This window comes from Grampus griseus (assembly GCF_964374135.1).
Source record: "Grampus griseus genome assembly, chromosome: 18".
Classification (NCBI taxonomy): domain Eukaryota; kingdom Metazoa; phylum Chordata; class Mammalia; order Artiodactyla; family Delphinidae; genus Grampus; species Grampus griseus.
The window spans coordinates 56,523,157-56,537,577 of NC_139012.1; the positions used below are offsets into that span (position 1 = coordinate 56,523,157).

The window sequence follows — 14,421 nt, forward strand, 5'->3', positions numbered from 1 at the left end:
CCCATATTAGGCAGTGACAAAGATTTAGATGGACCAAACATTTTATATCACTGTCAACAGCACTAACGTAGGTTCAGCTGGCAGAAGAGAGGGAAACCAAGAGTGTCTGCATTGTTTACTCCAAAGAAACGAGCTGAGCACCATCTGCTGTCAGCCACCACCACCATCACCACCACCCAGTGCAGCTCTTTCTGTACCACACCCTCACCCCACTTCTGTGAGCTCCCTCAATCTCGGCCCAAGGACCTGAAATCCCAGTGTTGCCCTAAATATACGTTTAGAAAGTTACTTACAACAGAGCAGTTGGTAACACAGAAGATCTCTTAAATGCTGCAAAGTGTTGTCTACTCGTGTCCAGCTGCAAAAATTATCTACTCTTCCAACCTTCCTTCTAAGATTAAATGCAGTGCTACAGTGCTTCACCTACATAACGTGGGGGGATGGGGGTGGCCAGACCATACAGTGTGGAAAACCAATATTCTCACACTAGTGTCTACAAACTGGTTCAAGGTCATAAAAGTAGAACAGGAAAACCTACTGAATTAGTAATAGGAAATAGGTTGCATGAGCAAAGACAAGTTTCCAAAATACCTACAAACCACACGTGGTATCTGTGTCTAGCCGATTTTTTTCATGGCCTTTCAGGAAATGAACTATCCCACTCTGAGAAACCAGAAGAACAGTATTAGTAAGTCAGTCAAGACCAAAGCCAAATCCAATAGTGATTATCGTACTACATTTGATCTCTATGGACTGTAGAGGAGAATATAAAAATGAGACCCCTCAAGAGCTTTTCATTAAAAACCAAAAGCCATTTATACAGAAGCAGTTCAAATTTTATTTATAAATTTGTTTAAAAGCATATAAAAGATTTATTTTTTTCTTTTGCTCACATTTGTGCCCTGAATTAAGAAAGCAGGGATTCAAATCTAAAGGTGCCAAAGCTTCCCCAAACCTGATCTGAGAATTAGATAAGAATTAGCTGTTTAGAGAGACAGGCATGCAGCACCCACAGCTCTCACTAACCTGAAAGCATCAAATGATTCCCTCCTTTTCTATCTTACTAACACGTCTATAATTATACTTCCAATACGAGGTGAAACCAATTAGAAAAATAATGCAGCATTTCACTGGCAGTAGAGATTAAATATGAGTTCAGTAATCAGCTCCTACAAACATGCATAAATAATGACAGGGAGAAACCAGTCATCCCCAGATGCTCAGCTGAGTGGGTGGGCAGTTGAAGGCAAGGTAAAAACAGTTAGGCTGAACAAAACTGCAAGAAGGAAAAACATCTCGTGTGGTTTTTCAAGGTCAGTTGACAAAGGCCAGTTGTAAGCAAATATTTCTCATATATCCTGGAAGAAAAAGAAAACAAAAATTAGTACCAGCAACAAAATTCAAAGCCTTTGTAAATCCAAAATGAAGTTCCTCCAAAAAAACACTCTACCTATTTTTTTAATGATTTCAAGTCCCAGTGAAGTGATTTAATTTTCAAGTTCCATTTTGAGTCACAAAATGGTCTCTGTCAACAATGTAATGGCTTATTGAACGACAGCTCATCAGCTGTGTTCTGAGAGATAGGCTAACACGGGTCACAACTAATAGCGTTCACAAATATTGTCACCCGCCTCCATAGTTACAGCAAGGACAGGGCAAATATAGTATGGAGCAGAGCAATTTAAATGGAACTGTATGGAGTAGAGGTGCACTGTATTATACAGCAGGAAGGTGACTTCTAAGGGGACGTTGAGGAAAGGAGATAGACTTAAATGAGTCCCCTCCCCCCACTATGTGCAAACAGTCATGACATCTCCATCAGGCCTCCCAGACTGCTAGGCCAAGGTACACCTGGGATTCAGACTATTGGTGCTCTAACATTCTGGGAAACTAAAATTTTAGGTTGCCTCATGGGTCATGGCAAATGCTTAACTGCCTTTGAAGACACTGGATTCAGTGTTGCCACAGCATCTCAAAGGGTCTCACCTACTGGTATCAGAGAAGGGATCGTTTGAAGTGATTCTTTAAACATCCTACCCTAGATGCATCATGAAAAGTAATAAAGGACTCTAGAAGACCAAAAAAAAATTTTTAATATAAAAGCAATTTTAAATTATCAAAGAATATGGTACTATGGAGAACAGTATAGAGCATCTTTAAAAAACTAAAAATATAATTACATATGATCCAGCAATCCCACTCCTGGGCATATATCCGGAGAAAACTATAATTTGAAAAGATACATGCACCCCAGTGTTCACTGCAGCACTATTTACAATAGCCAAGACATGGAAGCAACATAAATGTCCATCGACAGAGAAATGGATAAATAAGATGTGGTACATATATACAATGGAATATTACTCAGCCATAAAAAAGAATGAAATAATGCCATTTGCAGCAACATGGATGGACCTAGAGATTATCATGCTAAGTGAAGTAAATCAGACAAAGACAAATATCATATGATATCACTCATATATGGAATCTAATTTTTTAAAAATGATACAAATGAACTTACTTACAAGACAGAAGCTGACTTACAGATATCTAAAACAAATTTATGGTTACCAGAGGGAGGGAAAGGGATAAATCAGGAGCATGGGATTAACACACACTACTATATATAAGATAGATAACCAACAAGGACCTACTGTATAACACAGGGAACTCTACTCAATATTCTGTGATAATCTATATGAGAAAAGAATCTGAATAAGAATGAATACATGTATGAGTATAACTGAATCATTTTGCCGTACACCTGAAACTAACACAACGTTGTAAATCAACTATACTCCAATAAAATTTTTAAAAAATAAAAATTATAAGTAATCAAATAACAAATATGTATTAAGTAACCTGAGAAGAATGTGATTTAAATTAGAAAAAGCTTTAAAAATAAAGATCGGTCTAATTTTTCTACCCAAAATATGCTGATCAAAGGCCTACTACTTAAGTGTCCATATGATGTTTCAAGAAACAAGTTTTTCTTTCTTTGGCTTTCATCATAGTTTTATCATATTTTCTGCCTTCCTCCTTTCTTTCTCTGTCTTTGGCTTTTTACTGATTCCAGCATATCCTCCAAGCCCCATCTGTGAGCTCTCCTCTCTGATTCCTTGTAGGAGCTTAATTGTCATCTACCAACTTCTAAACAAATGCCACATTCTAAATATATTCTGTATACTAACCTCTTGTCCACTTGTTATTTATAAAACATATCCACACTAAAAGTTTAGTTTATAACTTTTCTTATTTTTGTATGGTGTCCTTTGATGAACAGATGTTTTATTTTAATGTATATTTATCATTTCTTTTTAGTTTATACCTTGGGTCTTATGAAATCCTCCCTAGCTCAATTTTATAAATAGTCTATTTTCTTCTAGAATTTAAAAAGTCTTCCTTTCTATTTATAAGCTTTACTCTACCTGGAATTGATTTTTTTAATGATTTCATGTGGGTACTCAATTGTCCCAACAGCATTTGTTGAAGAGAGTCCATTTTCCCCTTATGATGGGCTCTATCTTTTGTCATACAACAAAATTCCTGAAATAGTTGGGTCTGCATGTGCCAATTCTATACCATATTAAATATTTTATTAAGTCCCATATGTACTTCTATATTTTTAGGAGTGAATTGGCTATTCTTGGTTCTTTGATTAGAATTTAACTAAATCAACGGATTATTTGAGAGCTCATTCATATCCATTAACAAGGTAAAACACCATTTATTTATTCCTTAATGTCTTTCTATAAAATTGTATATGTATTTTAAAGGTAATATACATCTTTGGTTTTACCTTTTTATTAGGTTTCTTTGTTGATTCTCTACGCGTAGAGACAAACTTAGTTCTTATATATTGATCCTCTATCTACCAACATGGCTAGGCCCTTGTTTATTCTAATAATTTTAATATAAATTCTTTTGGATTTTCTCAGTAGATAATTGTATCATCTGTGATTTATAAATATTTTCCTTTTCAATGCTTATATCTGATTCAAAAGAAAAGCTTTTGATGTGTTTTTATTATAGAACTTTGATCCCTGTATTAGCTAAAGAAATTTCTTTTCTATTCCTAGTTTGCTAGAAGTTTTTACTGCAAATGAGTATTGAAACTTAATCAAGTGCTTTCTCTGTATCTATTGAGATGATCATATGGTGTTTCTCCTATAATTTATGAGGTAAATTATCTTGGAGATTTTTTGGGGTTTTTTTGTTTATTTGTGATAGCCAAGCTTGTATTTCTGGGATGAATATAATTTGATAAGGATATACTATGCTTTTTTTAAGAAATTCATTATTGAATCTGTCACAATTTTGTTGTGATTTTTTTAATCTATGTTTATGAGTGAGACTGGCTATAACTTATTTTCTATATAGTCTTTGATTTTGATTCATAGTTACATTCACCTGCTTAATCCTTTGGAAGAATACTCCCTCCTTTTCATTTATCTGGAAAACATTCTAGACATTTGGAATAATCTGTTTCTTGAACATTTAGTAAAACTTTTCTGTAATATGTGTAGGCCTGGTTTTTATTTTATGGGAAGACAGTAACTAATCTAGATATGGTTTAAATCATTTTGAATTCCCACCGCCAAAGTGTGAAAGAGACTGTTTCCCCCATCTTGCCAACAGAGTATGTTGTCAGTCTCTTGTGCTTTGCCAAATAATAGATGAAAAATGATATTTTGGTTTAATTCTTAATTTGTATTCTTTTTGTTATAAATTCATTGGGTGCTTTAATTTCAAAGATTGTATTTTTTTATTCCTAGAAGTTCTGTTTTGCTCTCTTTGAAATCTTCCTGGTTGTCTGTATCTCTTGTTTTTGCTCATCGTTTCAAATCCAATATTTATTCCATCAAATGTTTTATACATAGTTATTTTAAATTCAGTATCTAATCATTTTATTATTACACATCATTTGGTTCTAAATCTCTGTCATTTTGGTGACCTCAGCCACAACCACATGTTTCCCTGTGCTTGTGGTAAGTTCCAGTCACTGTGTTATGCTTGGGATATATCAGTGAACAAAACAGTCAAAGGGCCCTGCTCTGATGGAAGATAGAACATAAATTACCACAGGGAGAGAATAAGAGTAATTAGTCAACAAAACATCTAAGAAAATGATGTTAGAAAATTAGGTTAGAAGTTGCAGAGTGCTACTGAATAAAGAAATGGAGACTGCAAAGAGAATGACAAGAGCCTGGGGTAAGGGCACAGGTGGCAGCATTAAATGAATGGCCAAGGAATTCTTGGAACTCAAGAAAATACTTGAAAGAGAACAAATCATTTGGACACTTTGGAGAAGAGGACAGAGGGAGCAGCCAGTTCTTAAGTTTTCAAAGAACAGCCAGAAAGCTGGCATGGCTGGGAGGAATGAGGAAGAAGGGCAGTAGGAGGAGAGTGCCAGAGGAGTAGAGTGGGGTCTAGATCATGGAGCCCCTGTAAGGGTTAGTAAATAGAAATCCTTTGGCTTTTACTCTAAGGACTTTGGCTTTTACTCCAAACATTTGGAGAGTTATCAGAGCCATTGGAGGGCTTTGAGCAGAGGAGTGACAGGGTCTGACTTATTTTTCAGTCTCATATTGAGAACAGACTCTAGGTGGGTAAGTGTGGAAGCAAGGAAACCATCGAGGAGACTATTTCAAGAATTGAGATGAGCAGTGATAGAGGTTGGGATCTATTTTGAAGGAAGAGTCAAGAAGATTTGATGATGGGTCAGCTGTGAGGATGTGAGAGATGGGTTGTACTGTTACGCAAACAGGAAAAAGTGCAGATAGAGCATTGGGGTAAAGAGGATCAAAGGTGAAGTTTTAGACATATTAAGGTTGAAATGTCTATTAGACATGCAAGTAGGGATGTTGGGTAGACAAATGGATCTGCAAGTCTAGAGGAAGAGGTCTAGGCTGGAAATTGAAATTTGGGAGTACAGAGCATATTGGTATTTAATTTCATAAGAATGAATGAGGCCATGAAGGTATTAAATGAATGTAAAGAAGATGGTCCAAGGTGGATCCCTGAGGCACTCCAGTGTTAAGAGGACAGAAAGATACAGGGGATTCAGCAAAGGAGAACAGAAAGGAGTGGCCACTGAAATAGGTGGAAACCCAGGAGAGTACAGTGTCCCAGAAGCCAAGTAAAAAAGAGGTTCAAAGAGGAGGCAGTGATTCACCATGACAAATGATGCTGATCGGTCAAAAGATGAAAATTGAGAAATAACCATTTGATTTTGTAATGTAGACAATGTCAGGAGCCATGAGAAGAACACTGTGGTTAGACAGATATGGTCTAAATTCCGATTAGACTGGGTTTAAGAGAAAAGGGAGGAAAGAAATTGGAGACAGGATAGATACCCCAAAGTTTTTCTCTAAAGGGGAACAAAGAAACAAGACAGTAGCAAGAGGGAAAGGGGCTTCAATATATAATGTATATTTATTTAAGTTTTCTGCTGATGGGAATTTTCTAGTCAAGATGACAGCTGACAGTTCAGGAGAGAGAGAAGAACATTGTTAGAACAAAGTTCCCCAGTAGGTGGAGGAGATAGAATCTGGTCCATAAGGAAAAGCAGACATAGAGGAAGAGATATGTGTAGGTAAGTGAGGTGGAGATGGGAGACTGAGCAAGTTCTTACCTTTGTGTCACTGCTTCTTTCACGCAAGGGAGAAGCCAGTATACACTTTGGACTTGGATATGCCTATCTTACTAAGGAATCTTCAATCATCCTCACTCACATCACATCGTGAGAAAGCAACGTTCCTCTCTTTTTATCTGTGAGGAACCTACGTGGAGATTCACAGCTCACTTACCTAAGACCTACCAATAGTCAGTGGTGAGCCAGACTCCCATATCCTCATTCTCCTAACAGCAGCCCATGCAGTCTTCATTTACTCTCTCCCATCATCTTCCCTTCAATCCCAGGTATTTTTCTATGTATATGTACCTTCTAAATTGGTGGTGGTGGTGGTGGAGGAATTATTAAGTAGAGGAGAAAATGTACAGCAAGTTTCCAAGTCCTGTCCAAAATCTGAGTTTCAATCACATTTCACAACTTATAAATTCTATAAACTTGGATAGTCTTAAATTCACAATGCCCTATTTTCCACATGACTCTTACTCGTGTATTCTTATGTCAGTAATATGTCAATTTCCCACAAGATGCAAAGATACTGTGTTTTGATTCTTTTTTCTCTCTTGTACATTGTCCCTATTCTGAACGCCATAGTGATACACATGAGCATACCTTATAAATAGACACATCCACTGTGCATTCTCTACAAATTTGTCTACACTTAATTATCTTCAATATATAGATACATTTTTGAAATCTATCCATAAATTTTAACCACTAGATGCATTCCAAGGAAACATGCATATAAGATTTCTAACAGATTGTCTTCTCAAAAATGATCTTTTGTCCATCAAGTATTTGTTAAGGGGTGATCTCCTCTAGAGTTTCCAGGTCAGCAAGCATTTGATTACTTTGTTGTATTTTACCAGTTTAAAGGTTTCTATCCATTCTGGGTTTTTTTTTTTTTTTTTTGCGGTATGCGGGCCTCTCACTGTTGTGGCCTCTCCCGTTGCGGAGCGCAGGCTCCGGACGCGCAGGCTTAATGGCCATGGCTCACGGGGCAGCCGCTCCGCGACATGTGGGATCTTCCCAGACCGGGGCACGAACCCGTGTCCCCTGCATCGGCAGGCGGACTCTCAACCACTGCGCCACCAGGGAAGCCCTCCATTCTGGTTTTTTTGAGTAGGTACATATACACTTGGGCTTCAATTAAATTGTAAAACCCACTGTAGTTAGTTTTGATTCTGTACACATTGCAAACCCCACAATCCCATACATTCCAAAGCTTTGGTGCTGTTTCAATAATATATTGTGCACACAAAACACATTACACACATATTACAACACAGTTGCAAGGTTTTCTTCACGGAAATCTGTAAGAACATTTCATTTTCAAAAAGTGCATTTTGCTGTAGGGGTTTCTAAAAATCATTTTGTAGTGAAAAATTAAATGCTGGTTTCTTTGACGTGCTAGTTTCACTGAAAGAATATATTACAAGAGAATGCTTACTATTTTTATAACCATATGTCACTGAAAATCTTCCTGAAAAAAAATGTTCATTTGTTTTTGTTTTAGGTCTGGGCAAAGGGTGATTTTTTAAAAAGCCTTGCAGTCCAGGCAATCACACAGCAAACAAAGGGCAGGTGTCATTTTTTATTGTGATTGGCATTGACTGGAGCTGAAATCAGGACCTTCTCCATCTCTCAGAAGCTATTGTGGAATTTACAGTAATCACCCTGGCTGACTGCCCATCACACAGCTGAATAGCACGCCAAAAAAAAATAGTATCTGGGAAGAAGGCCACAACATATTTTTAAAACTCTCATTGTTTTTATTCTTCAACTTTGAAAGATTTTTTTTAGAAAAAATAAAAATAAAACTCACCCAGCTGTTACCACTATTCATATTCCAATAGCCTCCAAAGTGCTGGAGGCCACCTGGTTGACTTTCACCTTGGAGTCGGTCCAGAAAAGCATTATTTACCCTTTAAAACAATGAAAAATGTGTGTAAGTGGAAAGCTCGCTGCAGGGCTGAGAGATTTCTGAGAACCTAATGTGCTGTCTGAACTGACTGTGGGGACTGCTGCCCCCATTCAGCTCAGAAGAAATCTACAGACACTTCTTTTCACATTAACCATATGACACGCTGTGAACAGTCCTTTGGTGGAGCCCGTGCCAGTCTTGGCTCAGACCAAAAGGGGCATAAATTCTTAACTTCAGAGTTTCACTTACCCACCTCTACCAGTTCCACAAGAGCCTTGGTCACCCAAGCAACCACACCCCTCAGGGCCATGCCAGGAGTGAACCCCAGAAGCTGAGGAAAGATGGAAGCTTCAGCAAGAGCTAAAACATAAAGAGAAACCAAACATAGCTCTGTGGTGGTGTTTTTACAAGACAGATGTCCCTCCCATATATCCTGTACCCCATTGCCAGTCTTGCTAAGGTAAATCCCATTAGTGAAAAGTAGAAGGAAAATAGGAAGAGAGTGTGGGAAAAGGGAAATATCAGAAGAAGGGAGCCCAAGCTTTCAAAAGAAGGGAGGGGTACATTTTTCCCTGATGTTCGGTCATACTTGCAGCAACCAATTTCAGAAATTAAGTTTAACATATAGGAGGTAAAACGATAAAGAAAGGCAGGAAGTGATTATCATAAAGGTCAGGATAAGGCTACCTATAGGATGATGGTTGCATTCTATTCCTGGAGCTGGTTACCTGGATGTCCATTTTATAATTAATCATCCTAAATATTCATTTCATGGACTTTCTGTGTGTTATATCTTACACTTTTTGAAGTTAAAAAAGAAAAAGGCCACACCATGCTCTGAGTTGCCCATGTATGGCTGAGTAGAGTCAGGGACATGGTGGCTGGAGAAATAGCATTGTAACAGGTACCCTATGATGTGAACGGGTTATTGAGGAACAGTGTCATGAAGACCATAGGCTTCTCAGCAGAAACAGAGTGCCTGGAACACAGCAACCACTCAATCCATGCTTGTGGAAGGGAGGCTAGGCAGGACCCAGTCAAGTTAGCCTCCTTTTTAGTCATGAAGTTTAGCGAATGTGGTCATGGTGGGTGGCTGTAAGTCTGCGACTGTGGGAGATTTGGGAACTTTGAGGATAATGACTGCTGAGTGGCAAAATCAGAGCCTGGGGGTTTGCCTAGCGGTCTTGCTCAGTGTGCCAGCTAAAATGCCAACTGCATGTTGACCCAGGTTAGTCTCTGGCTTATGGGGTTGCTGTTTTCTCCTCAACTCCAAGCCGCGTCTGGCAGTGGTCACATCTTAGTTATCAGAAGGCTTTTTTTAATCTCTCACCATAAAATCTACCCAGGTGCCATATTCTGGTCAGCCTGGTTCACTGCAGAACTGAATGTTTAAGTCACCTTTTCTAGACCTCTCAGCATGCAGGTCGAAATAAGATACTTGAGCTGGAGACTTGAATATTAAGGAAGACAGAACTGACCTTGATCCCCCTAAAACTACACAACCAATGGTATGCTGGATGGTCCATACGCCTGGGGCTGTTTTTATCCAGTCTTTTTGTCAGTAACAAAGATGGGCTTTCCCTCAGTATCCCCCATCCCACCCCACATCCAATCCACTAGAATTCTTGTTGGCTTCACCCACTAGACACATCCTAAATCACCCATTTCTTTTGATGACAACCATTCTAGTACAAATCCCTGTCGTCTCTCATCTTGCTTCTGCCTCCACTCCTGCCCTCTGCAATCTGTTCTCCATACAACCACCCTACTAAATTATAAAAGGGATCATGCCTTCCGGAATTTTGTTTAAAACCCTCCCATGACTCCTATTAGTCTTAGAATAAAATCATTGGCTTACAGAATCTTCTATTTCCTGCCTACCTTTCTTACCTCATGTTGTATTATTCTCTTCCTCACCATCTATAATCAAATCATTTGGGACTCAGAAAGACCAAGCTCATTCCTGACTTAGGGCCTTTGCTTTTGTTCCTATGCTTGATAAGAGGGGGCATTCCATTGTATGATTTGCGCCCCCCCATCTCTATGTGACCAGCTCTTGTTTTTGGATGTCACCTCTTCATTGAGGAACTATCGTCTCTAATCTCTCTCTTAACATCGCTCTGTGACGTGGTCCTCCTGGTGTGTATCACTGTCTGAAATAATCTCGCCGTTAAATTGTTGACTTCTGTTTCTTTCCTCCAGATTGTAAATTCCATGCAGTCAGGGACCTTCTCTGCCTTGTTTACGCCTATTCCCAGTGCCTAGAACAAAGGCTTCACAGAGTGTGCCCTGATATGTAAGAGGTGAATGAATGAATTGTCCAGGTGCATGGTCCCCACCTCGGCCTGCTTCTGTGACTGCAGCTGCATTGTGAAATTTCCCATGGTAGTGAATGTAGTTCACTGTCCACTGCACTCAATTCACTCAAACACTTTGAAGATGGATAACTTGTGATGCACACAAGGTGATGTGATTCACTTTTAAGCATGTTACTAAGAGGACAGCAGAGTGGGTCAACTAGAGATCATGGGTGGTAAACAGATTACCTTTTTCAATTTCTATCAAGAATTTGTAATAGGGAAGAATCTTTTGTATTCTACTACAAGTTAATCACTAAAGGGATGTTGCCAATAAGCTTAAATTATACAGAATGGCCCATTTTTGAGAACCCTTCCTCTCAGATAATGAGGTAAAATACCTGTTTAGCTCACAGAAAGCATCCTGACCAGGCCCACCTGTGAATGACTGCAGGGAGGAAGAAATTAACACATCCCCTCTGGAGGCTGATGGGAACCAGGAAATGTTTGACTTTACTCCCTCCCTTTTTAGTATAAAAGAAGCCTGAATTCTAACTCAGGCAAGATGGTTCTCTGGGACACGAGTCCACCATCTTCTCAGTTTGCCGGTTTCCGAATAAAGTCGCTATTCCTTGCCCCAGCACCTCGTCTCTGATTTATTGGGCTGTCATGGGACGAGAAGTACGAGCCTGGACTCAGTAACAAATTCAAATAGGGGAAAAAAGTACCAGTTTATATTTTTGTTTACTAGTGTTACAAAATACATACATTTCATTGCTGTCAAGCTAGTGCTCTGAATTTTCTTCTAAGGATAAAAACTATTGTTCAAGGATGGTCCAAGTTTCAATAAATCAGTTCAGTTCATTCCAATTTCCAGCTTGTGGCCCAGATCCTTTCAAGTCCTTGACCACAGTGCTCTGTCTTTTCCCACTGGAGCTTCAACTTTCTTCTCTTACTCAAAAAGTTACACTGGGTCAGGTTCAGGTGCAATCAGGTTCAATCATTATGGGATTCATTGTAAAGCTTATTAGGAATCTACAAGCTTTCTGTTATAAAACTCAGGGCTGCACTTTCTGCTATGTGAACTTCCAAACAGTAGGAAACACATTGTCTTTTTGTCTCCAATAAAATTATGTCCCTGGAGAAAACCTAACTTTTGTCCCATACGCTCAAACTACATAGTCTGTATTGTTGCCCTCAGCAGGAATGGACACAGCTATTTTATTCATTAAGAGACAACTGAACGAGTATTTTCATATAACATAGAAAAGCTCACTATAAACTCCAAAGGACAATACAAACATAAGTTTTATCAAAAGCTGATAGAGAGCATAAAATATGTTTAAAGACTTGATCAGTTGCTTCAAAACTGATTACTGAGTTTATTATCCAGAGAGATTTCCTATTGGATTAAATTTGGATCTACATTTAACTAGAATCAATAGAAAGAATAGGAAATGTAGGAAATAAATAGTGCCACCAATATTTAGATGTTCAGCAATAAGGAAATAAAGAATAAGGGTCAAGGTTCCTGTAACAAAAAAGTAATCTTTTCCACCTCTAATCAAATAATGCATTTTTATTGGGTGCCCATTGAAGATTAATTTCTTAGCAATGGGACCTATTAATGTGACATACCACTATCTTTAAAATGCTTAAAGCTTTATAATCCAATTCTCAGAAATTCAGAGAAGTAACTGGCTACTACTAACCAGTGTTATAGAAATACAATATCAGGTTTTTTAATAGGAAGACTTTTAAAGAGAAAGAAAAGTAAAAGACTAAACTAATTCATGACCTACTTTATTATAAAATAGGTAGCAGTAACAGTTCCCCTTTACCCAACAAAATAGTCTAACCAGTGTATCAGAGTTTTTATGTTTCCTTATAACCAGAGAAGAACACATAAATTCACATTTGATATTTTAAAACTGTTCTGACTGGGCTATGGAAGCAGAAAAATCCAGTCAAAATAACATGAGTACACATCCACGGTTGGCAGCTGCAGCAGAACTGGGAGCTTCCATTAACACTTTTTAAAGTCTCATTTACAAAATGAAACCACCACAATTTAAAAATACACCTTAGTGATAGTGGGAGGGTTAAACACATAAGTGAAGCCAGTCAGTTTCAAAAGAATTTGCTCCTTTAAGTCATGAAAGCCTTTACATTAAATTCTTCTCCTGCGACAATCACACTGCAGTAAACTCAAATAACCCAGCTGCTCCCTAGGAAAATCTAGAATAATGATATCTATGGTAGTTACGAGCACTGGTCCAACATCAACATGATATTCTGGGTACTCTTACTGCCTGACATTAGAAATAAGATAGAGACTATTTCCACTATTAAAAATTACTTACTAGTTCTATTTTAAGATTTTTTCCCTAATATGTTAGTCAACATAAAACAATTTTAATGGTAGTTCTTGTCTGAGCTTTTATACTCAAGTATGAGTATCTTACCATCTATACTAGTTCAATCATTCTAAAGTAGTCTACAAATGGTAAAGCATCATATCAAAGGATTAATATGCTTTGTTCCATGGGGGGGAAATTAAGTATGACCTAAATAAACATATAGCTTGAGAGCTGATTTCACTTTCTAGTGTCAATTTATGCCACCAGTTCAGAAGAATTGGATATTGTACATGTATGTGTGTGTGTGCACGCAAAGCAGCTGGCATCCTCACAAATACCACACCCCAATAATATAAAGATTCAAAGGTAATATAGATTCCAAAACTGTATTCAATATTACTTAAGTGTTTCCCCAAAACATTGAAAAAACTTTATAGGTAGTGTTTTAACCAAGGATGCTCATTTTATTGCCATTTATACCTCCTGTGTTCAGCCTGCTGGATTTTGGCTCTTTCTTCCTCCTCTTGCTCTCGTTTAAATTCCAGTAATTCACTCTAGGAACAATGAAATTTTAAAATATGGTTTTCCATTAACATGGTTGTACAGAAGACACCCAAATCAATTAAGTATTTGACCTTAGCTGGTACAATATTTCATTTTTGAAACTTTTACCTGAGTACCATTTCCATGTGAAATTATTTTCTTACATAACCAGGTAGCAAAAATAATTGTGCCTTAGTCAAATAATAACTCTGTGAGTGTAAAATTGTGAGATTAAAAAGCCAATGTGCATGTTCAAGATATTAGACCATTCGGTACAACGTAACACAGAGGAAAACACAATGTGAGCCAAGCTCACCTGTGTCTTACAAAGAAAAAACAAATTAGTTCCTTAACGAATGTTACACAATACTATTTCTTGGTAATTTCTCTAAAAAAAAGCTTCTTTTTCTCCAACAAATTCATGGCTACTTACAAATATATATTGGACTTGATTCTGTAGAGCAATTCCAAAAACACTTTCCATTCTGGAGAATAATACTCACCTATCATTGACTGGTTACTTCATATACTAGCAGAACTTTGGACTCCCTGGAGAGGATACTTTGCTTCAAATAGGAGATCATGTTACTAAAACTAAATCTCTAGTTTCTGACATTCTGATTATATTCTTGGAAGAGGCAACAACTTCCACACTCAGTTACTGTG

At 37.8% G+C, this 14,421-nt stretch overlaps 1 protein-coding gene across 2 annotated transcripts in view; it reads right to left on the minus strand.

Annotated features, from left to right (window-relative positions):
• Positions 1-820: 820 nt before the first annotated feature.
• The window catches only part of EPSTI1 (epithelial stromal interaction 1), a 98,564-nt gene continuing 84,963 nt past the window's right edge, over positions 821-14,421 (minus strand). For both annotated transcript variants that reach the window (XM_082675428.1, XM_082675427.1), the window contains 3 exons: positions 13,693-13,766; positions 8,457-8,556; positions 821-1,358 (listed from right to left, as the gene is read on the minus strand). In XM_082675428.1, the coding sequence (XP_082531554.1) occupies positions 1,350-1,358; positions 8,457-8,556; positions 13,693-13,766 (183 nt within the window). In that variant the 3' untranslated portion in view covers positions 821-1,349. The remainder of the gene's footprint in view (positions 1,359-8,456; positions 8,557-13,692; positions 13,767-14,421) is intronic.